Consider the following 25,015-nt stretch of genomic DNA (forward strand, 5'->3'; position numbering starts at 1 on the left):
AATTTACAATAACTAAGATTTGGATACAGCACTTAGGCTGAGGTACATGTACACAATGGAATACTATGTGCCAATAAAAAAGAAAGAACTCTTACTATTTGCAACAGCATGGATGGACCTGGAGAGTATTATGCTAAGTGAAATAAGCCAGTTAGAGAAAGATAAGTATCACATGATTTCACTCATATGTGGAATCTAATTAACCAAATAAATGGATGTACAAAATTAGACCCAGAAGCATGAACAGGCTGTTGAACCTCAAAGAGAAAGCAGGGGAGGGTGTGTGGGAAGAGATCAACCAACGAACTTGTATGCATATATGCATAACCTGTGGACAGAGAAAAATGAATGGGGTAGTGAGAGGGGGGTTGGGGTAGGAATACGGGAGTGGGCTGGAAGAGGTTAATGGGAGAGAAAGGGGGACCTATTTAATACTTTCAACAATAAAGATTTTTTTAGAAAAAGGAATTGCCTCTTCACTGGAAAATATATTTTTAAAACTCCAGTGAAGATTGTGCATGGAAAAGGAAGGAGAAACTCAGTTTTTCAGTATCTTCTTAGAGTCAGAATTTAAGTATGACGAATTCTGAAATCAAAACACAACTGTATCCAAATGTTAAGTAGAAAAGACATCCTAAAGCCAGAACATCATGCAGTGAAGACTCAAGTGCCTGTGTGCTAGGTATTCACTGTCTGTAGCATATGTTTGCCCTATCCACTTTCCCACTGGCTCCTCCAATGGGCAACCCTTTCCTTCCTTCATTCAAAAAACTGAACCCCTCAGGCATTGGTCTAGTTATGTCTACTGTAGCCATAAGCAAAAATACTTTACCATATACTTCTCCCAGGTGCCTAACAGTTATGCACTAGGAGACAGAGCAAAGTTCTAAGATGCACTAGGAGACAGAGCAAAGTTCTAAGACAAAGTAACAAACTGGAATCCAAAAGTTGACAGGAAAGTCTCTGAAGGCTTCCCAAAGTAAAATACAAGCTGTTGCTTGTATCACTTCCTTTTTCACAGACTCCTGCATAGAAATAAACACCATCTTTCCTAGTGGATACAAAGGTTACAGAAAAAGGGGTAAACTTTCATTTCAGGCTGTTAATGGAATAAGAGAAGTTGCTGGAAAGTTCCAAGATGGAGTCAAATTGGGTGAGTTAATGACTAAAAACAGCTTCTGTTACACTTCACAAATACTTCTCATTTCTCCTTGTCAGAATACATGATATTTCACTTACGAAAGATTCCACTGGATGAGAAAGCATCATCTTTTAAAAATGCAAATAACTCAGGGTGTAACGTTAAGAACTGTCAGTCATTCACACTCTGCTCGTATGAGCTACACAAGAACTTCAAGGAATGTTTGCCAGAGGAATACTATAAAATCAGAATGGCAGGGCAGCTGAGATCTTAGATTCTAGAGATGTACTGCCTGAGTCTGATTCCTAGCTGCATCACTCGCAAGCTAGGCAAGTTTGCACAACCAGAAAACTAACACCTGAGGCCTGTGTCATATAAGGGAGTGAGATCCAAATTTATATCACAAGTTGAAAAAAATGACCTTAAATCTGGTTTAAAGCAACTGAAATTCCAGAGCCCAGGAAAACCAACCTGTAGAGACAATCTCTCAACCCACGGTACAGAGAACTCTCACAGAACAAAGAACTTCTTTGAATTTAATCTCCCAACAAAACATTATACACCATTTGGAGAAACCCATTCCCCCTGAGAGCCAACAGACTTAGAACCTTGCAAACTACAAATTACAATTGTACACCAATGATGTTATCTTTTACTACAATCTTGCTCATGCTTTTGTTCTCATTCAGGGCTAACAAAACCTTTAAAAATACCATAATACTGTATCCATGTCTATTAAGACTATTGATAATTCTGGAAATTCACCCCTTGAGCTAAAGACAATCCATGTATGAAATATAACATGTGGCATACAACGTGGTTCACTTTTATTAGATGAATTAGATGGCCGGACTCTATAAATGGGAAACAGAATTAACTACCAGAATGCTACCCATCCCCATCTATTACTTTGAAGCTAATCTATATCTTACATTAATAGTTTACATTTAAAAAAACTGGATTAATGTCTCCTCCAATCCTTTTGGGTGGCATTAAAAAATCTTAAATTTGGGGGAAATGAGTCCACACTTAAAAAGAAGCGCTTGTGTAACTAGAGCTCAGAAACCACTTTTAAATGTAAAAGCTCCAAGTTTATAAGGGAAATTCCTTTCCCTTCTGACCACCTATCTAAATCTGAAATACTTATTTCAACCCTTTTCTTTGTGTGGTAGTTTCAATCCACTCCATTTCTATTTGTCTAAAAATATTGACACATTAGTGTCGAAAGTCTCTTTGGCTTACATTTAACATCTTAAAATGTTTGCCAAAATAAACATATTTTTTTAAAATGCTGAATATAAGCGAAATATGGAAAATATAATAACTGGTCTTTTAATCACTCTATGGTTTTTTTTCAACACTTGCATCTTTTAATCTTCGAAATGTTACTCAACATGAGAATACGGGAGCCCGGAGAGGTCAAGTGTCCGAGGTAGAACCAGAACCACGAAAGCGGGACCACAGGCTCGGGGGAGCCTCAGGAATGTTTGCCCACCCTCCGGGGCTGTTTCCCATTGCCTTCTCGAACCATAAAAACAGAAGAAGCCATTTCTAACGGGGAAGATGTAGACATCTCTTAGGAGAAAGGTTGCAGAATAGCAAGAATAATTCATAAAATATCAAGGACACAATCCAGTCCACAGACCTCGGAAACGCTACAGAGACCTTGTTAAATGTCTCTGCTCCCTTTCCACTAATTAAACCCCAGTTCTCCGAAATGTACCTTCATAATTAAACACCTAAATCTGAACATTCTCTCGAGTCAAACTGCAGGGGAATTTCAGCGAAGTTTGGAAAGGAACCGCTACAACAAGCCACAGAGCACACACCTCTAGAACACTAGGTAGAGGGCTCCGCCCCAGTGAACTGAACGAGGACCCCTCTCCCCACCCCCAGGTAGTTTTGTCCGCCCTTTCGCGCCACTGACTCGTAGCCACTTCCTAACTGCCTGTTTATCTCCACCCTGACTCCCCTTGATATCTGTCCCCTTATTTGTTGAAGTTATTAACCAAACTATGATAAAATACGGGAAAGAGAGAACAGTCAGCTCAGGGAAAAGGGATGTCTGCGTAGCCAAGATTTCCTTAAGCAGTTTGTCCGGCACTCCCGTGGGCAGCCATAGACGGAAGAGGGGGCCTTGGGTCCAAAGCTCGATGCATCGATTGGTTGATCGGCCGCTGCCGGGAAGAACCCGGATGTGCCTGAGTAGTCCGTGTTGGCACTCGGGACTCTCAAGTTTGGGCATTCTAGGGGTGCTGGCAGCCCGGACGGATGGCGCAGAGCTGGGCTGGCTTCTCTGAGGAGGAACTGAGGCGACTAAAGCAGAGTAAAGGTAACAGGACGTGCCGGCGGAGATTGAAATCTTGGGTCTGTTAGGAGAAGGGGCGGGGCTGCTGCTTTTGAGGGGAAGGGGGCGGGGAAGGGGATAAGGTGTTTGTGTTGGGGGATGGATCTGTAAATGGGAAGACAGAATTGAGGGGCTCCGGAAGTGGACGAACTGGGAGCCGTGGGGGGAGGGGCTGGCTCAGGGGCCTGGGATCTACTTTCAGAAAAGAGAGTTCAGGGATCCATTGCAGCGTTTGGGTTTTTTTCCTGGGAAAGGAATGGGACCTGGGAGAGGGGGCTGGGCCTATAGCCTGGCGGGCCCATATAGGAAGATTGCGGTGTAGATCCATGGGTGGAGAGTAAAGGAAGGAGGAGGGTCACTCACCCTATTAGAATTGTGATGAATTTATGAGCAAAGGGGAACACGGGGGTCTTAATGCAAAACGTCGGTGCTTTTCATAATACATCTGGAGTCTTGCATTCACTTCTGGTTGCCAGATGATTCTTGCAGTTCTTTCCAACCCAGAGAGTCAGCAAACCAAAGGGGTCTTTGAGAGGTTAGAGTGTGTGTGTCTATATATATGATATCGAGAATTTTGTCATTCCCTCTCTGGCTTTATAGAGTAATCGCTGAATGGACTTGTACTATTTTGTTATCTTTTAGTAAAGGAATTAAGTTTGTTGATACTTGGTGAGAACTCTTGGTGATATAAAAGAGGCTTTGTTGGTGGTTGAAGTTTCATAAAATTCTGTTTGGTGATCCCGGTAATGCACACAACTTCTGTGAGTTTCTACTACTCTTGGTACACAACTTACTGTGCTTTGGGGAAAAATGAAAACCCTGTCATGCCTTTTATTAGAGTTTTGGTTTTTTTTAGAAAATTGCATGTTGCTCAGATGAGGCCTCTGCATTTTTTAGTATAGATGTGAGGATACTCTAGGATTGACAATCAGAAAGGGAAGTAAATTAGTAACATAGGGCCAGTGAAGATTAAATAGATTGAGGAAAATTTGACTGGTCCAAAGGGCTTTAAAAACTATATCATGAAAGTCATACTACAGTGTTTAATTAACTGACTCTATCTTGCTTGATGTTATCAAATTATCTTGCTCATCCATTCACTTATTCAGATGTACAGTGTGCAAGTACGTCTGCTTCTTGTCTGACCTGAAGTTAAAGACATCGGCTTCTGCATTTAGGATGCAAAGATGAACATGGCCTCATCCCTGCCTCCAAAGACTTTCTAGTCTACTGAGGAGACAAACTATAAAAAATGTGATAGTAGATGTTGTTCAAGAGCTTGCTACCTCAGAGCAGGAACCTCACACTGCTGGGGATTGGGTGCACTTTGGGAAGATATCACAGAGATTATGTGTTAGGAGAGGTGACTTTGCTGGGGGAAAGAAGACTTCATGTCGAAGTCTAAATTAAATAACAGATTGATTATGTAGAAGAACATTTTTAAATAGCTCTGCCATTTGGGATAGAGTGGGAGGACCTTAATTTCAAAGCGTATCATTTCATAGCCAGATGTTAGAACATACACACCAACTGACTGGTCTGTGGTCCTTGAAGAAGAGAAAAGATGCGTCTTTGCATACGTATAGCATCTTTGTGTACTCATAACCAAACACAGTGATTGTCAGACCATCTAGTTCTGCATCTGACCTTGGATTTCTCATTTGTAAAGCTGGAAGAGCTGGATCTTTACTTTTTAAGGTTTCTTCCAACTATTCTCCAGCCATAAAATTATAATTAAATAACCTGTGAAAATTAAGTTGGTTGCCAGCAAAAATAAGGATAACAACGCTAGCAAAACCCGTATGTGCAATGGTGGAGATTGAGAATGTTCTCAACACTCTTCGTTATAATATTGAAAATCTGGGAATAAACCAAGTGTTCATTAACAAGGAAGTGGATAAATAAATTGTGGTATAATCATCCAGTGGACTACTATATAGCTAGTAGGAATATATGAACACATGCATTAACATGTATAACTTTCATAAATACAGTGTATGAAAAGAGCAAGTTGCAGGAGAATATATAGTCTGATACCATTTATGGAAGGTCAAAATCATATAAAGCCTGTATATTTTAGGAATATAGGAGGTCTATAAAGAAAGTCAAGGGAATGAAACACAAAATTCAGGGTTGGGGGAAGCAAGGAGTGGAATAGGAAGCTTCAAAGGTAGTGGTACTTATAAAATTAATTACCAACTTAAGCGGCAGTAATAAATAGCCCTAACGTATCAATTGTGTAAAAAAAAATAAAGGTTTTAAAAAATTTTTATTCCAGCTTTCTGTCTAACATGGGTTGGCAGGTGACTCTACTCCATATAGTCACTCCACACAATGCCTTGGTACTGTCCTATAGGAGTTCACCATGGCAAGAGAAGATTGGGAAGTAAGCATTGGCAATAAATACTTCCACCAATAAATGACGTGTCACTTCTATTTCATTTAGCAAAAGCAAGTCATAAGACTTGCAAGACCCGAAATAGTTATTGTTTGTGTTCCAAAAAGGGGGTAATGTTCTATCCTTAAACAGCAATTATATCTACTGTAGCCATGTTTTATTTGTTAAACTGTGTTGTATTTTTATAATCCATACTGGATGGAGTGTGTGTGTGTGTGTGTGTGTGTGTGTGAGAGAGAGAGAGAGAGAGAGAGAGAGAGAGAGAGAGAGAGACATTTGAGACATTATAGGATGTATGACTTATTTCATAACTAGAGGCCAGGTGCACAAAATTTGTGCACAGGGTGGGAGGGGCAGAGGAGTCCCTTGGCCCGGCCTGTGCCCTCTCGCAATCCAGAACCCCTCAGGGGATGTCTGACTGCTGGTTTACGGGCCTAAATGGGCAGTCAGATATACCTCTCACAATCCATGATGCTGCATACACCAGTGACCATACTTTTCATACAGGTGAAAGGCATCTTGCTGTTATATGGGCAGCTACATTTTTTTGCCCTGATTATAAAAAGTAGTATATAACATGATCCTTATAAGGCATTAGTACCATTTCCCCCATCTTATGGGTGGAAAAACTGAAGCAGAGAGAAGTTGAGTAATTGACTTTGTCACAGTTATAAGTGTCAGAATCAGGGCTGACCACAAAATGTGCCAGCCAGAGTCCATGCATGTTATCACTGCATCATCCTGTTTTTCAGTGTTAGAGTAGCCTTGCCAGGTTTTAATTTTTAAATCTAAGAGACTGTTCTCAATATATAGGGTAGGGTCCCTAGGCCTGGCCGACAATCTGGGCCGATCTGTGGGGTGACTGGTGGAGCAATCGGGGAGCCCCCGCTGGCACCCGCCTTGGCTGGCCTGGCACCGCCCACATGCTGGCACCACCCCCCGCCGACCAGTTGTTCTGCAGGTTGTTCCACTGATCGGTTGATTTGCATATTAGGGTTTTATATAGATAGATGAAAAATTTGGAAATATAAAAGCAGTGCAGCTACAATGCTTTATGTTTTCCAGTTGTTGCTGATATATAAAAATACAAATAAGCCAAAGAAAAGCTGACAAAAAAGACATGAAAAGGAAATATGAAGAGATGCTTATCACCATCAATAAGCAGAGAATTGCAAATCAAGAGCATAATGAAATACTGCTTCATACCCATTTGATTGACAGAAATTTAAAAGTCCTTTATCAGATATGTCTCTTGCAGTGAGTTTTCTCACTCCCTTGACAATGTCTTTTGCACAGCAGAAGTTTTTCATTTTAATGAAGTCCAGCTTACCAATTATCTTCTTCATGATAGTGCCTTTGGTGTTGTATCTAAAAAGTCATTGCCATACCTAAGGCCATCTAGGTTTTCTCCTATATTATCTTCTAGGCACTTTATAGTTTTGAATTTTGCATTTAGGTCTTTGATTTATTTTGAGTTAATGTTTATGCAGGGTGAAGGTCTGTGCCTGGATTCATTTTCTTACATGTGGATGTCCAGTTGTTCCAGGACCATTTGTTGAAAAGAAATTTCTCCATTGTACTTAACCTTTGCTCCTTTGTCAAAGAGCAGTTGACTATATTTATGTGAACCCGTTTCTGGGCTCTCTATTCTGTTCCATTTTGTCTATTCTTTTGCTAATACCTACTGTCTTGATTACTGTAGCTTTATAGTGTCAGTCCTCCAACTTTATTCTTCAATATTGTGTAGCTATTCTGGGTCTTTTGCCTCTTTGTATAAGCTTGAGAATCACTTTGTCAATATCCACAAAATAATTTGCTGGGATTTTTATTGGTATTGCAATGAATCTATAGATCAAGTTGTGATGAACTGACATCTTGACATTATTGAGTCTTCATATCCATGAATGTGGAATATCTCTCCATTTATTTAGTTCCTTGATTTCATTCATCAGAGTTTTGTAGTTTTTCTCATATAGCTCTTGTACATATTTTGTTAGACTTATAAAAATACAAATAAGCCAAAGAAAAGCTGAGTGCTATGTAAATGGTATTGTGTTTTTAATTTCAAATTCCACTTGTTCATTGTTGGTACATAGAAAAGCAATTCACTTTGGTATATTACTCTTGTATTCTGCAACCTTTCTATAATGGCTTATTAGTTCCAGGAGTTTTTTGGTCATTTTTTTATTTCTAAGTGGCCAGATTTGTTTGTTATTTGAGAGTTTAAAAATTGGCGTTATAAATCGTATAGTGGGTTCTGTGAAAATGCAAAATGAAATGGAAGCTAATGTACAGAATTTGAGTGTCACTATTAATTCAGCTGAAGACTATAACTGGGAAGTAAGCAAGCTCAATCATATTTTCTGGTGGTGTGAATAAAGATCAGTAGCCAAGAATAAGTTCCTATTCCAAGATTCAGGAGGCTACTTTATGTTTCTGGCTAAAGTCAACAATAACATTTTACTTTAAATAGTACAGCTATTTTTTAAAAATGTTTTCTTTACCTGTCTCATTAAATCTTTACACCAACTCCATATGAGTTAAGTGGAGAGGTAATTTTCAACCAGTTTGACAGATAAGGAAACTGAGGTATGGAATAAATAATTGCTTGAACTGGACAAAAGCAACTCTGGAACTGTGACTCCAGAGCTTTGAACTCTCCCTTGGAGAATCTAAATAATAAGCTTGTATTGCTTCAAAGGTCAATATGCAGAATTTAAAAGCCCTATTTGAGTTCATTTACAAGGACTTGTAATTTCATTTCCTGGTATTTTATAAAGAATATCATTTTAAAATTTATTAAATACAGTATGAATGTGAGTTAAATTCTCCAGTTATCTTCCCTACAAGGTTAATACTAATATGGACAATATAAAAAGTGTAATAGAAGTATTATTACTCATTTTATAATATGACTTGTTTTATCTTCCTCTATTGCTCTGATCAGGCTGCTATTAAAGTTAGGTTGCATACATTGATTAAAGTCTAACTAGACTTTGGGGAACACAACCTTGGACTGTTCTGGAAGATGAAAGAAAACAATTTAGGGTAAACTAGAAATAAGGGACTTCATGTAGTTATATTTTGTGTATAGCATCTTCTTATGTATCAGATAGCCTTAATATCTGTGAAAATTTAAGAAAGGTGAAGCTCATTTGAAAATTCAACCACCATTTTATTTCAGGAGAGTAGACACAACCATAAATCAAATTGAAGATATATCAGAGAATTTATTTGTCTATGTATCTTGGTCAAATAGGTGATACTTTTGATAATAATCAGATCAAGTTGAAAAGCCTTGTTTTGCATTCTAAGGCCTTACTCACAGACAGATAGCTCTCCTTGAAGATAAATTGAGAGGTAGGACAGTTTTTGTTAAATGTTAACAGTAGATTGAAGAACTTTCTAAACTCTGCAGGAAGATGCTGTTTTTCCTTAGGCTTTTAAGCTAGAGCAGGGGGATTATTAAAAAGTTTAATGTTAATCCTTTATTTTCTTAGAGAAATTATAATTATTTGCTGTTCACACAAAGGAATTTTCCTTCATTTTCTTTTATGTAGATCCATTTGAACCACACCGGCGTCCCCCTATGAAGAAAAGTCGACAACAACTTCAGCGAGAAAAAGTCCTTCAAGAGCAAAGCCAAAAACTTGGACTGCAAGGTGGATCAGTCAGATTACCTCCAGAGCAGCTGCTCTCTGCACCACAACAGAGATTCAATCATCAAAAGCCACATTTTTCTCCCCCTACTGCTCCTAATCCTCTTACACTCAACTCTCCTGTTGGCAATGGAAAACCACAGGGCACAGAAAGTCAACCAAGGGAACTGGGACTTGAGAATTCCCGGGATGGTCACATAAGTGCTGAGGTTGTACCTCTAAAACCAGATTGCAAATTGGAGAAAAAGAAAGTGGAATTGTTAGTAAGTCTATATATCCATGATATATTTTTCATTTTACTTTTTTTTCCTATTAGGTTTTGAAGAAACGTAGTTTTAACATTTTCTCTCTTTCATATTCTAACCTAGAAATGTGATAAACAAATTGTCAAAAAAGAGCTACTACCTAAATATATTATAAGTCAGTCAGTGTTAGGCATTTTATGTTTAATGTTACTTAGTTCATTATTTTCACTTTATAGCTATTTTGGACTTAGAATAGCTATTGTATTCTCAAAGCCAAAACACAACTAGTAAGTAGTAGAGCTGGGACTCACATAAAAGTCTCTCTGAATCCAGAGTCTATAACCTTGACACTCACAGAAGCATTTCTTATATGTACTCCTTCCCAAATTTAATGCATTCTTCAGCTTCCAGGCTGCATCTTCATTGGCCCAGAAAAGGATACTTGTGAAAAGACATGTAGGGATGATCAAAAAAATCCACATGCGTCATTAGATTTCTCTTTATTCTTATTTAATTTGTTTGTGTTTGCAACCACCTCCAGAATTTAGTTTAACCACATTCTTATGGAAATTGCCATTCTATGACTTGTAAATTCATATAATCATATGTTATTTACTTTGACAGGAGATGTTTAGTTGTGTGAATTATGAGAGCAAAATTGAACATATGCATACATTCAAATAGTTTACCAACAAAGGCCTGAGACAAATAGGGGAAGGGTTTGAATTGAGCCAGCAATTTAGATTGCATGTCATGAGGAAAATTATTCTTTTCTTAGGTACTTGGGAGAATTTTCGTTGAAGACATGTAATGTCAGAAACTATTGTTGAAAAGGAGGAATTCTGAGGCTCTAAGAACGGGAAAGGAAAGCTTTACTCCAGAGACTGTTCAGAAATGATATCTCACTCCTCTGGAAAAGGCAAAGATCAGGCCAGAGAATAGTAAAGAATTAACACATTGTTTGCGGGTAGTTTTTATCGCGCGCTAACAGGTGGCATGGGCCATTTTTGCAGTTGAATAGATTGATTACCGTTATACCTGGAAGTACATACATAATTCACCATTGTATGTGATAGAGACCCAAATTTTGTCCTTTGGAAGTCGTATATCTGCATGTTAGCATCCCTTTAGAGCAATAAAAAAAGTATAAAAATAAACGTATTTATACGTTACCCGCATTCTACCGCTAGTCTATAAAAAATGTATTAATACATGTCCCGTGCTCTACTACCATCAACGTAAAATGTATAAATATGTTTCCCGCATACATTGTGTTAAGAAAGAGAAAAAGGACTTGGGAGTAGAGGATCCTTGCCTAGCAAGTTCCCAGATGCTATAGTACAGTGGCCGTCAACTGGTGGTCTGCGGACCACTGGTGGTCTGTGAGGTCTGAAAGGTTGGTGACCACTGCTGTAGTAGACCACCGAGCCCTCTGAAGGAGAGAGGCCCTGATCAGAATAATGGTGAGAAAATGTTCAGGTGTCAGTGTTGCAGAATATTTGGGGTAGGGTTCTGGCTGAGCTGGAACTAAGGCATCTGGTGAGGAGGTGACTGCGATAATAAAAATGAGAAAGGACCAGCACTAATATGGAAGCTGTAGGAATGGAGAGAAGGATAATTGTGGAAGTGATTGCTAAGTCTGGGAATAGATATTTTTGGTATACGGCTGTAAGAAATGTCAACAATAGGAACAAATAGCTTTTTCATTATCTTGTTTAATTTGAGTTGACATCAAGTTGGTGAATTTACAGGAAATTTTAATATACTTCTTTCAGAATTAGATTGGAAGACAATTCATGTTTTCAGACCTTTGAAGTTTTTCTTTATCCCACCATTCAAGTCTTAGTTCATAGTTTTTTACTTTGTTTACAAATGTTTAAGAGCTGGAAAGAAGTGAGCAAATTGAAAGAAAATGAATGAAATAAACATTGGTTATTGTTCTAAGGGTGTTTCATGGTGCAGACTTTTATTATAGAAAACTCTATAGAGTCACTTCTGGGTAAGATGGCAGAGTAAGTAAATGCTGTGCTCACCAGCTCCCACAACCACATCAAACTTACAGCTAAGTTATAGAACAACCACCCTCAAGAACCACCTGAAAATTAGCTGAACAGCCCACCAGTGGTTAAGCGTTGACCTATGAACCAGGAGGTCATGGTTTGATTCCGGCCAGGGCATATGCTGAGGTCTCGATCCTCAATGTGGGGTGTGCAGGAGGTGGCCAATCACTGTTTCTCTCTCATCGTTGATGTTTCTACCTTTTCCCTCTCCCTTCCTCTCTGAAATCAATAAAAATATATTTTTTTTAAAAAGGAAATGAACTGAACAGAACTCTAACTAAAGATACAAAGAGAAAGATTGGCAGGAGAGACATACAGAGCAGGCAGGTCCCGCACTCATGGTGTGGCAATAAGACTCAGGAGGGCTATCTTAGCTGTGGGAGTTCCTTATTGAGTAGGGGTCCTAACCTTAGGTCATCTCTCAAGCCCAGGGCACCAGTGCTGAGAAGAGGAGTCCCCACAACATCTGGCTGTGAAAATCACCAGGGATTGCACCCTTGTGAGACAGAGGGCTACTGGAGGCCCACGCTTTCTTGAGGAGCCTGTGCATGGAGTTACTAAAGTGCCAGGGACATGCAAGGAGTAAGTGAATTGCCTAGCTTCAAATGAGGACTAGAGGGACAGGGGCCAGCTCGCTCTGCGGACAGAAACGCTGGCAGGTGCCATTGTTCCTTTGTTGAGCCCAGCACATACGGGTACCAATCTAAGCTATCACCGTTCGCCCCACCCTGGTGAATCCCTGAGACCTCACCTCACTCAACTCATGGACTGCCTCAGCTCATACTGTGGACTTTTCCTAAAATCTTAAATGTTCACAAACCAAACAGGCAGCAGCTGTCCTCAGCATGCTCTGTACCTCTTGCTAAGCAACCCCAAGCCTGACACAAGTGATGACTAATCTCAACTTGCATTTGGCTGGCCTCAGCTCAAATTATGGTGTCCACCAAAGGGTCCCAAGCCTGACACTACTGACAGTGGCATTGGTTTGCAGCATAGTCTCTCCCAAGCACCTCCAAGTCTGGCACAAGCATCAACCAACTGCAGATCACTTTGTAACTCTGACCAGGTGGCCCCAAGCCACAGGAGTCTGACCTTGGCCTGCAATGGAGCTCCTCCTAAGAGGCTTCAAAACCAACACAACTGGTGACCAACTTCAGACCACACCAGAGCATCACCCAACCAGCTCCACAAAAGACACACACAAAGGGTGAACTAAGCTGGCACCACAGCCCACCTGAAGAGACTCCCTCTCTATGGGATAAGCCTCTACACAGCAGCTTTCCGTAGTCACAGCTAATCCTCACAGCAAGTAAGCCAGGCGGGCAGTCCCACCCATTGATGTGCCAAAAGCAACTACCACAGGATGGCACACACAACCCACAAAAGGGATGCCCCTGGAGCACCTGGCTTAGGTGAACAGAAGGACTGCACCATGGGGCCTCAGAGAACATCTACTATATAAAGCTACTCTGCCAAGCCTGGGAGACAGCAGATCTACCTAATACATAGAAATACAAGGATTCAAACAAATGAGCCAAGCATTTCCCAAATGAAAGAACATAAAAAAGAGCAACAAAATGGAGAAAGCAATCTGCCAGATACAGAGTTCAAAACTAGTTGGCTATAGAATGCTCAATGAACTTAGAAGAAGAATAGATGAACTCAGTGAGAACCTCAACAAAGAGAAGGAAACCATAAAAAAAATGAATAATAACTGAAATGACTAGAGGGAATCAACAGCAGGTTGTAAGAAGCAGAGGATTGAATCAGCGATCTGGAAGATAAAGTAGCAGAAAACACCAAATTGGAACAAAAAAAATAATTTTTTTTAATGAGGACAGTTTAAGGTACCTCTGGGACAACATCAAGTGTATCAACATTCACATCATAGGGGTGCCAGAAGAAGAAGAAAAAGAAAACGAGGGACTGAGAACCTATTTGAAGAAATGATGACTGAAAACTTTTCTAACCTGGCAAAGGAAATAGACAAGCCCAGAAAGCACAGAGTCCTAAATAAGATGAACCCAAAGAAAACCACAGCAAGACATAATTAAAATGCCAAAGGTTAAAGACAAAGAATCTTAAAAGTAGCAGGAGAAAAGCAGTTATGTACCAGGGAACTCCTATAAGACTGTCAGGTGATTTCTCAACAGAAATGTTGCAGGCCAGAAGGGATTGACATGAATATTCAAATTGATGAATGGCAAAGACGTACAACAAAAGTTGCTCTACCCGGCTAGTCTGTCATTTAGAATCAAAGGAGAGTGAGTTTCCCAGACAAGAAATAGCTAAAGGAGTTCATCACTATTAAACCAGTTGAAATACTGGTTTAATAGAAATAGAAATGTCCAAAGGACTTAAGTAGAAAAGAAAAGATCAAAACTATAAATAAGAGAATACAGGAAAGAAAATTTTCAACAAAGGCAAATGTAGTAAAAGCAGTGGATCAATCAACTGTTGAGGTTCTCACTGAGTTAATCTATTCTTCTAAGTAGAAAGGTTAAAAGGAAAAAGTACAAAGACCATGTTTAATTAAATTACACATAAATACACACAGAAGAAGTAAAAAAGAATGACAAAGACAAACATGGAGGGGAATAGTAAAAATTGTAGTGATTTTAGAACATGCTCGAACTTAAGGAACCATCAACTTAAAATAGACTGCTCTAGCCCAGCCAGCATGGCTCAGGAGGTCACTGTTCTATTCCCAGTTAGGTCATGTACCCAGGTTATGGGCTCAATCCCCAGTGTGGGGCATGCAGAAGGCAGCCAATCAAGGATTCTCTCATAATTGATGCTTCTATCTCCCTTCCTCTCTGAAATCAATAAAAATATATTCTTAAAAAAAATAGGCTGCTATAAATATAGTTTGGTAAATATGAAGCATATGGTAACCACAAAGCAAAAATCTCTAAGAGATATACAAGAAATGAAGAGAGGGATCCAAACACAACACTAGAAAGTTATCAGTGAACAAGAAAAGAACCAGAGAACTTCAAAAACAATCAGACGATAACAAAATGGCAATAACAACATACCTATCAATAATTACTTTATATGACCCAGCAACTTCACTCCTGAGTATTTACCCAAAGAGATTCAAAACACTCATTTGAAAAAGACATGCACACATGTTCATTACAGTCTTATTTACAGTAGCCAAGATAATGGAAACAACCTAAGTGTCCGTCTATAGATGAGTGGATAAAAAAGAATGGTACATATGTACAGTGGAATGTTACTCAGCCATAAAAAATGAAATCTTGCCATTTGCAACAACATGGATGGACCTAGAGGGTATTCTGCTAAGTGAAATAAGTCAGACAAAAGGACAAATACCATATGATTTCAGTTATATGTGGAATCTCAAAAGCAAATGAACAAATAAAACAAACTAATAGAACAAATTTATAGTTGCCAGATGGGAGGGGGTTTGAGGAGAAGGGTGAAAAAGGTGAAGGGATTAAGAAGCACAAATTGGCAGTTATAAAAATAGTCCCAGGGATGTAAAAACAAGTGAAGGGAATAGAGTTAATAATATTGTAATAACTATATATTATGTGAGTTGGGTACTCAATTTATCAGGGTGATGACTTTGTAAGGTATATAAATGTCTAATATGTTGTACACCTGAAATTAACATAGTATCATATGTCAACTGTAATTGAAACACTTTTTAAAAAAATTAAATGCACATTCAGTCTGGAGAAAAAGAAAACTCTTCTAGGCATGCAAAGAAAGGAAATTGTGATACATAACCAGGAGGAAAGTCATCGAGAGAAACAGCCCACAAACAATGGGAATTATCAGGCAAGGAATATTTAAACAGCTATTACAAATATGCTCCATGCGCCCAAGAATGTAGACTATAAAATGATTTAATGATTAAATCACTAAAATGATTTTTAAAAGAACTTTGAAAAATATAACATGATGTTAGCTACAGACCTATTTATTTGTCTCTGCATTTTGCATATAATACATAATTAACTTACACAGGTTTCTTTGTACTTCTAAAAAATGCCACATTATTCTGGCTTCCAGTTTGTGGGTTCCTAGGTTATATACATATAATGGATTTCAAAGGGCCAATTTATGGTATGTAAGCCTTCTTTACTTCAAATCATAACCTTTGTTTCTATTAGGACAAAATAATGAGCAGCAGATGGGTTCCTTTCAAAAGGACTTTTTAAAAATACATAATCTGGCTGATTAAATTTTATACGTAGGGGACTGAGACTGGGAAGGTGTGGGGTGGTGTTTCAGAAACTCATTTTACACTTTTTTGCTCCCTAGGCAAGAAAAGTCTCGTTGGGAAGTCCTCCAACAAGAACAGCGGCTAATGGAAGAGAAAAATAAACGTAAGAAAGCTCTTTTGGCTAAAGCTATTGCGGAAAGGTGAGGCACCTGAACCAGGGGAGATGGTTTGCAATCTGCAGTCAGCTCTGTCATGTTTTATATTTATTTTCCTATGTCTACGCTAATAAACTGGCATTTTCTTTAAGGCTGATTAAACAAATCATGCTGTATAAATGATACTGAAGTCATTTAAGGATAGATCATAGAAAATTTACTGGTAATACAGGTACAATTAAAACTTAAGGATCAGTGTCAGTGCTTTCAGTTTTAACCATCTATGCATTCATAAGGGAGCAGTAAATAGCTGTCAATATAAGTAAATTAAGAAATGCAAGTTTTCATTTTTGACATGAAGGGGCCTTTATCATCTAACATATAGAGGAGCGGATTGTTCCATATAAATGTTTTATACTCCCACAAATCTTATGTTTCCTATGGACATTTTTCTTAAATAATTACTCTGCTCCCACTGATAGAAGATATATAATTTAAGCTTTTATTGATGACTTGGGTCACCATTGGGAGCACTGTCCCATACTGTGTGCAGTTCACTTTTTCTCTCACCTCCCAATGTTAGTGTGTCCGACACCCCCACCCCCTTTTTTTTACTGTGTTGTGCTGGCCTCAAACAAGAACATTCCCATTGGAACTGCTTTTCCCATCCCTCACCCACTCTTTCTGCCCTTTTATTATTTTTTATTTTAAAATTGTTTTGGTTAATCCTCACCCGAGGGTATTTTTTCCATTGGTTTTCATAGAGAGTAGAAAGGAGGGAGGGAGGGGGAAAGAGACAGGGGGGAGAGAGAGACAGGGAAAACAGGGGGGAGATAGAGAGAGCTGGAGAGAGAGAGAGAGAGAGAGAGAGAGAGAGAGACAGACATCCATGTGAGAAAGACACATCAATTGGTTACCTCCTGTACATGCTCCAACTGGATTGAACCTGCAACCCAGGTGCATGCCCTTGACTGAAAATCGAATGTGCAACGTTTTGGTGCACAGGCTGACACTCTAACCGCTGAGCAACACCAGCCAGGGCTCTTTACTTGCAATATGTGGTTTTATATGAGAGTTTTATTATCCTGTGAAAATGTGTGTGAAATTTTGAAATGAGTGAAATCATTATTAAAGGTTGGCTTTTGTCTTTGTTTTGTTTTTTAAGTTTGTAATGTACTTGGGGGTGGTGAGGGGACTGAGAGATGGTGAGGCTGGATGTGCTTTTAAACAAGAAAAAAACTGCTTGGCTTTGAGACCCAGAAAGAAAAATTTTGCGGACCTGTAGTTTTACGTAAAGAACGGGAATCAAAGCAATAACAGTTTGGGGAAACAAGTCCTAAGAAAGTTAAAACCAAATAGATGTTTCTAGACAAATAAATCGTGTTTGATGCAGGCATCTGTTCTTGGTTTCCAGGTATCCAATGAAAATGGGCTAGAGATTTGGAGAGTTGTGTTCGATGTTTCAATGTAAAGAGAATACAGATATATTCTTTTAGTGCATATTCTCATCCTTATGGAATGAGTATACCTATGAGTGAACTATTGATTGATAAATTTTTCAGTCTTTTCCCCTGTATATGAAAATCATCTATAATAATAAAAGCGTGATATGCAAATTAGACTGGACAGCCAAATGTCCTTCCAGACGACCTTCCGAACGAAGCTGGGGCTGAGAGAGCCAAGCCCCTTGCAAGAATTTCGTGCATCAGGCCTCTAGTACATACTAATAGAAAATTTGGAACAATAGGGAGAAGAAGCGCAAATCTTAGCGATACACCAAAATGTTACGGGCATTTGACTTATTTCTATTTTTCTTATATTATCTAATTTCAAAAAATTATACATCATATTCATATTGTAAATACAGTAGCTTGCTTTTTTCATTTACATTGTATATGGATATATGGTTTTAGAATGTTTTTATTTTCCCATTCATGTTCCTAATTTTCTAGATCTAAAAGAACTCAGGCAGAGACCGTGAAACTGAAGCGGATCCAGAAGGAGTTACAGGCTTTAGATGACATGGTGTCCGCTGACATTGGAATCCTCAGGAACCGGATTGACCAGGCCAGCCTGGACTATTCAAATGCTCGGTGAGTTGGAGAAATTTGATTCAGAACAAGCAGTTCGATTTAATTAATGTGTATTGCTAGCTGGGTCAGGACCTTATGTGTATCATCGTTTAAGCCTCATAACCACCGCATTAAGTGTTGTATTTATTCCTGTTTTGGAATAAGTAGTGTCAAGTGTGTCTCCTCTTCTTGAAGTTTTCCTTTACTTTGCCCTACCCCTTACCCTTGTTCATATTCCCTTTAGATTATTTCCTGCATTGTTTATTTACATTTTAGTCTTTCTTACTAAAGCATCGGGTATTTAATGTTCAAGACTCTTTAAATATCTGAATGACTTGCCCCCAAATTATAATTCTAATGCCAACTCTATGGTTTTTCTGTAAAGAAATTTTGATTGAGGTTCTCCGTAGGGATTAGCCTAGTTCTCATTTCAGTTTTCATTAAAGAAACATCTAGTTTATTTGTTAAAGCCTATGAGTATTTAAAGAAAATACCACTGTCTTGAAAGCTGGTAGTTTTTTCTTTCCAATTCTATTTTGTATAAAATGGTTCGCTATCGTGTGTTTCCTTGGTTTCAGCCATTGGCATTTTTTAAGAGAAAAAATCATCATGGAGTATTTTTAAAATGAACTAACACATGTAAAGAATTACATGAACTTTGCAAGCAGATAAAAAGGCAAAAAATTAAGTCCAATTTCAGGGTTTTCAGTCCTTTCAACATTGCTTTAATCATCCTGGTTTGTCTTTTTTCACAAGGGAATGCTGTGTTAATGACTCCGTTTTGCATCTTTCTCTGTAACACTAGAAATCAATCAGAATGCCTCATTAGTCCAGGGTAAACCACAGCATCAGAATGTTTATATAACAATTTAATAAAGCGGAAATGCTTGATTGTGGTTTTTAATTCACTGTTTATTATTTAAGAAAGAGGTTTGTGGTGTCCTCATGATTTTTGTAATTGTTGTTTGACCATGTGCTGTTAGATTTAATGGGTTGCCTAAATTAATGCCATCAGTAGCTGATAACTAGAAGTTCCAGATTTCTACTAATAAGGTCATTAAGGAGGTGACCAAGATTTTATTAAGATCAAACTAAGCCTAGATGTTTAGCACATTTTATTCTCTGTAACTTAAGGTTGCCAGAGGAACTTTTTTTTTTTTGCCTTTATTGCCTTTTATATGAATAATTCAGATTATTCTGGATACTTCAACAGAAAATTTATCTGATTATGTTTTAATTCTGACCTAGAGGAGGCTGGAAAAGGATGCCTTTGTACACTGAACATTATATTTTTAAAATTTCATAGTTTTAGCCTTCAGAGAACCACAAAGAAAGTGGAATTACAGGTTAAAGGAGGAAACATCCCATAAAATAGAAATATTTATAATGAAATTTCAGTAAATTTTTACAAAATAAAAAAATTTTACATGGTGCATTTTTTTACATCTCTTAACAAACTCAAAATGATAATTTCTTAAGGTACTGAAAATGACATCATTGTATGTGAATATCCATATTGCATGTGTGAGGCTATTTTTTAAAATCTTATTTTATAAAATCTTATTATAATCTTAATTGTGACCAGAACCAGCATTGTATCTTGTTCATACATAAAGTTAAGACATTTTCTAAATTTATATCTCTGGTTATTGAGAAATTATAGAATGGTAATATACTATTATGGTCTAGATTTCTACTAATCCCCAGGTAGTCCATTTATTTGGGAGATTTTCCTTGATTTTAAAAAATTATATACGGGTTCTCTAGTGCCTGGTACAGTGCTGTGTCCACAAAGGTTCTGGGATACTGAATAGGCCAGAGTTCACTGTGGAATTGGCTTCTGTAGAACACCATCAGGGCAAACACTTTTGAGTGAGCCAACTTGAGCATTGCTGCTGTGCTGTTGCGGCTGCTGCTGGCAACAACAATGACAGTGCTGCCATATGCTGTGCAGACCAGCTTGTAAAACTCAGAGTGGCTGCATGTAGAACATTTCTTTAACCCTCAATATACCAGGAAAAACAATTATCACTATTTGCCACCTCTGTTTCACAGACGCTCCCCCACACACATGTACACACACGTGCACATGCATGTATAATTTTAAGTCATTTTATGAGTAATCGACAGAAGTGAGAATAAAAGGGATTGTGGAAAACAGCTTCATTAAAAATTGTAATAAGAACCTAAGCATCACAAACCTCTTTGTATCAAGTAATGTTTGACTCCAAAACTTATTTAAAAAAAAAAAAAAAGAACGCAGCTACAGCCTCCCAGCCATATAGGATCGTCCAGATTCTTGTAAAATATGGATTGATTAAGTTCTTCCTATTGAAACTATTAACTATGAAAAATAACATTTTCTTTTTATCCTCTTTTCACTCATTGATTTGTGAGTTTGAGAACATTCATCTAGGATGTGTTTTTCTGAAGACATACTCTGAGATGTCACGTATATGAACAGTATCACCATCTAGAATGTAGACTGGCTGTATGTGCATTTGTGTTGGCTAACTAGGGCTGCTATAACAGATTACTACCAACTGGGTGTCTTAAAACAAGAGCAATATACTCTTACATTTTCTGGAAGCTAGATTCTGAAATCAAGGTATCAGCCGGGTCACACTTCCTTCAGAGACTAGATTTTGGAGAATAAGAAGAGAATATCTTTGTGGGATCACTTTTTAGCCTACCACAACAGTTATCTTTTGACCTAATAAATGCAAAATGTTTTCATCTGTCAATTTTCTCTACTTTGCCAATAGCGCAGAGAATAAAAAAAATACTAATTCTCTACTGTGTTCAACGAAAGCTAGAGCAGATTACAAAACTGGAGTTTCCAGTCTTTTATACTTTCTTGAAAGATGATGTAATACTTTGGACAATGCAGTAAGGAAATTGAACCATAATGATTTATTTCATTATAGCACTGTCCTTTTAGGTCATTTCACCAGTCTCTTTTTTCTTATTATTTTAATTTGTTAATATAAATGGAAATAATTGGTAAGAAGGAAATACGTCATAGGGTGATGAAATGGCAAAATGTTAAAAAAATAATATCTCAATGATCTGGTAAAGTAACCTAGATTTATAAAAGGATCCAATGGACCTATGTAGTAATTGCAAAATATGATTAGTCTTACTCTATTTTTTTTAAATACATTTTCTCTTTGTTCTCTAGAGGACTTCTAATACAGGACTTTAAAAATCATGATATGTTGATGCTTACAAATAGTTATAATTGCTAATAAAAGAAACAGAAAAACTAAAAGTGGATCAGTGGAACCTAGTGGCATGCCACGGGTTAATGATTGAGTTTTTGTTGTTGTTGTTGTTTTAATTTCAGGGATACCAAAACCAAGACACAGTCTCTAGAATCTTTTAAATAACAATTAAATCATTCAATGTCCCTTTAAAATAACAAACTAAATCTATAATTACATTTCAGCTGAATTTCTCTTACTGTGTTATATATAATGCACTTACTATTCTGTTCCAAAGTGTGTCTTCAGGCTGATGTGGTACATCCACCTGACCTGCAGGCCCATAGTGCAGTTTGTAAAACTAATCAATACTTTAAACATAAATCACTCTGTACAAGAATATATATGCATGTTTCTGGCCAGAAGGACTTAAATAAATAAACAAAATGCAGGATCTTCAGTGATTTATCCAGGGTGAAAGATTAATGGAAACCTAGGTAACTATTTGCAAATTTTTATTTCAATTCAGCATTCATGAGCCCAGGTCAGTAAATCTTTCCTGGCTGACTTTGACTGGCTGAGGGCAACCACAGCCTTGCAGAGAAGGGAGGATTGAGTAGGGGGGAAGGGGCGAGGTAGTCATTGACGTATAGAGAGTGTTGTTAGAGTATTTATGTTTGATGCCAGAACATTCACAAACAGGATATGTTATACAGTATGGAAATCAAGGATCCAAATATCCAACAGAGCTCCTTTGGCACAATTCTCTTAACACAGAGGGTAATGGAAAAACAGCTTTCCCATTCCCATGTTTACTAGAGGACAGTAAAAAAAAAGAAAAGAAATGTGATAAATAAATGTTATGTAAGTTAGAGTTTTCAAGTATAAGCACCAGATCCTTACATTTTGCATCATTTCATTTGAGAGATATGTTCAGTGATATACTGACAGTGCTTTTTAAGTCTGGTGCTCCGGAGGGGAAGTTCTGTTTCTTGAGTACCTACCAGGCCCTAGACCAGACACTTGCCCTACTCCCATTACTTAATCCTTAATGCTCCTATGAAGTAATATTATCACCATTTTACAGATAAAACAGAACTCAATTGGAGGAAACTACCTCGGGTCACTCCACTGGATTTTTAGTCATTGTGTGCTTTGTCTCCAACCCCTTCCCCAGGAGCCTGGCTTTGTTTTATAGTCATGATGCTGACCCTGGGCCATCTCTGATTAGAACAAAGACAAGCTACCAACTCCGAATCATTTAATCTATAAGCTACTAGTAAACAAGGGTTCAGAGCATGGCCTGGTACTATGAGCTCTGTGAAGAACAGAGACCCATTCAAACTAGCTCAGGTAAAAAGTGGGTTTTATTATTTTATAGGTTACAAGAGGTCAAAGGCTATCCTTTCAATGCTCAGACACCACCGTTTCTCTAAAGCATTTCGGCTTTTCCTACTATACTCACCACCCAATGTTGCCACCAGCTGTGGCTCTATATCAGATCCACACCCACTCCCCCCACTCTATCAGAGTTCCAAAATTCCAGAGGGAGGACCTAAGTTGGCTTTTTACCTGAGCTAGTTTGACTGGGTCTCTCTTCCTCACACCCAAGGAAAAAAACAAGTATACATTTAGCAAATGGCAAAGGCAGGTTTAGAACTCCAGGTTTTCTAAAATCAAAGCCTTTTATTTTTTCACTATCTCTTCTTCCAAGACAGAATCTTGAGTTAGGAGATACAAGTATTTCTTTTTTGCTATAATTCTAGTACTAGAAATTACTTATTACATTGAGTTGTAAAGGCAGTCATAAGGCAGCATAGCCTTCACAACTGTTAGTGGAAATTAAATGGAATGATTACTTGGTAAGTGGAGATCACTCTTTTCTTGGCAAAAATAAAAGCAGCAAATTATATAGAAAAGTCAAAGCACAGTGAACCAATATATAAGGGGAAATAAAGGGAAATCGCAGGATGACTTTCCCAGTAGAATTACCTTACTTCAAGTAAGACTGGAGTTTACATATCTGACATTTATAAAATCTATATAATAAAACCCTAATATGCAAATCGACCGAACGGTGGCAGAACAACTGGTGGAATGACCGGTCGCTATGACACCCACTGACCACTAGGGGGCAGACGCTCAACACAGGAGCTCCCCTGTGGGGATCGGGCCTAAACCAGCAGTATGACATCTCCTGAAGGGTTCCTGGATTGTGAAAGGGTACAGGCTAGACATAGGGACTGCCCTCCCTCCCCCCCATAAGAATTTTGTGCACCGGGCCTCTAGTTTCCTAGTAAAAGTCTGATAATACTGTTGTTGCAGAATGGAGAGGGTAAAAATAACTTAACCCAGGAATTCTCAAATTGGACATTTTTGCCCTTTGGAGAAGATGTGGAGACATTTGGTAGTGTTCTGGAGACATTTTTGGTTATCACAACTAGAGGGTGCTACTGGCAGCTGGTGGGAGAAAGCCAGTGATGCTATGCTTCCTACAATGTCTAGGACAGCTCCCCACAACAAAGAATTACATGGTTCGAGTTGCCAGGCGTGCCAATGTTGAGAAACCCTTCCCAAACATATCCTGAGGTTTTCTCTCCTACTGGATTTTTACTTTTTGCCTGCACCCAGTATCATTTGCTTGGTGTGCCCTGTCCCGTTTATATTCATTTCCCAACCACTGTCCATATCCTTCTCCACCAAAATTTTTCTTCCTTTTTTAATCCATTAATCAAAAGATACAGATTTCTCAACAACAAAAATCTGGTTAAAAATGGGCAAAGGGCTCTAGCTGGTTTGGCTCAGTGGATAGAGCGTTGGTCTGTGGACCAAAGGGTCCTGAGTTAGATTTTGGGTAAGGGCACGTACCTCGGTTGCAGGCTCTTCCTGGCCCAGGTCCTGGTCAGAGCATGTGCAGGAGGCAACCAATTGATATGTTTCTCTCATATCGATGTTTCTCTCTGTCTTTCCCTCTTTCTCCCACTTTCTCTAAAATCAATGGAAAAATATCCTCGGATGAGGTTTAAAAAAAAAAAATAGGCAAAGGACTGAATAAACACTTTTCCAAGAAAGACATACAGGGGGCGAACATATATATGAAAAGGTGCTCAACATCACTAGTTATAAGGGGAATGCAAGTCAAAACCACAATGAAATACCACCTCATACCTGTTAAAATGGCTATTATCAATAAGACAAGAAATAACAAGTTTTGGAGAGGATGTGGAGAAATAGGAACCCTTGCACACTGCTGTGGGAATGTAAATTGGAGCAGCCACTATGAAAAACCTCCACTCTGGAGGTTTCTCAAAAAATTAAGAATAGAGCTATCTTATGATTCAGTGATCCCTTTTCTGCGTACCTTCCCCCAAATTTGAAAACACTGGTAAAGCTTTATGTACCCCTATAATCATTGCAGCATTATTCACAATAACTCAGTCTTTTGACTTTTCTATATAATTTGTTGCTTTTTTTTCCCCCATAAACAACCTAAGTTGGATGATTGGATAAAGTAAATGAGGTACATATATACAATGG

General features: G+C 38.3%; 1 protein-coding gene across 2 annotated transcripts in view; it reads left to right on the forward strand.

The window, feature by feature from the left end:
* The first annotated feature begins 3,324 nt into the window (after positions 1-3,324).
* The window catches only part of GORAB (golgin, RAB6-interacting), a 29,591-nt gene continuing 7,900 nt past the window's right edge, over positions 3,325-25,015 (forward strand). For both annotated transcript variants that reach the window (XM_006766992.2, XM_006766991.2), the window contains exons 1-4: positions 3,325-3,473; positions 9,447-9,804; positions 16,147-16,248; positions 18,156-18,296. In XM_006766992.2, coding sequence (XP_006767055.1) covers positions 3,413-3,473; positions 9,447-9,804; positions 16,147-16,248; positions 18,156-18,296 — 662 coding nt within the window. In that variant the 5' untranslated portion in view covers positions 3,325-3,412. The remainder of the gene's footprint in view (positions 3,474-9,446; positions 9,805-16,146; positions 16,249-18,155; positions 18,297-25,015) is intronic.

This window comes from Myotis davidii, unplaced genomic scaffold (genome assembly GCF_000327345.1).
Source record: "Myotis davidii unplaced genomic scaffold, ASM32734v1 scaffold580, whole genome shotgun sequence".
In the NCBI taxonomy this organism is placed as follows: Eukaryota; Metazoa; Chordata; class Mammalia; order Chiroptera; family Vespertilionidae; genus Myotis; species Myotis davidii.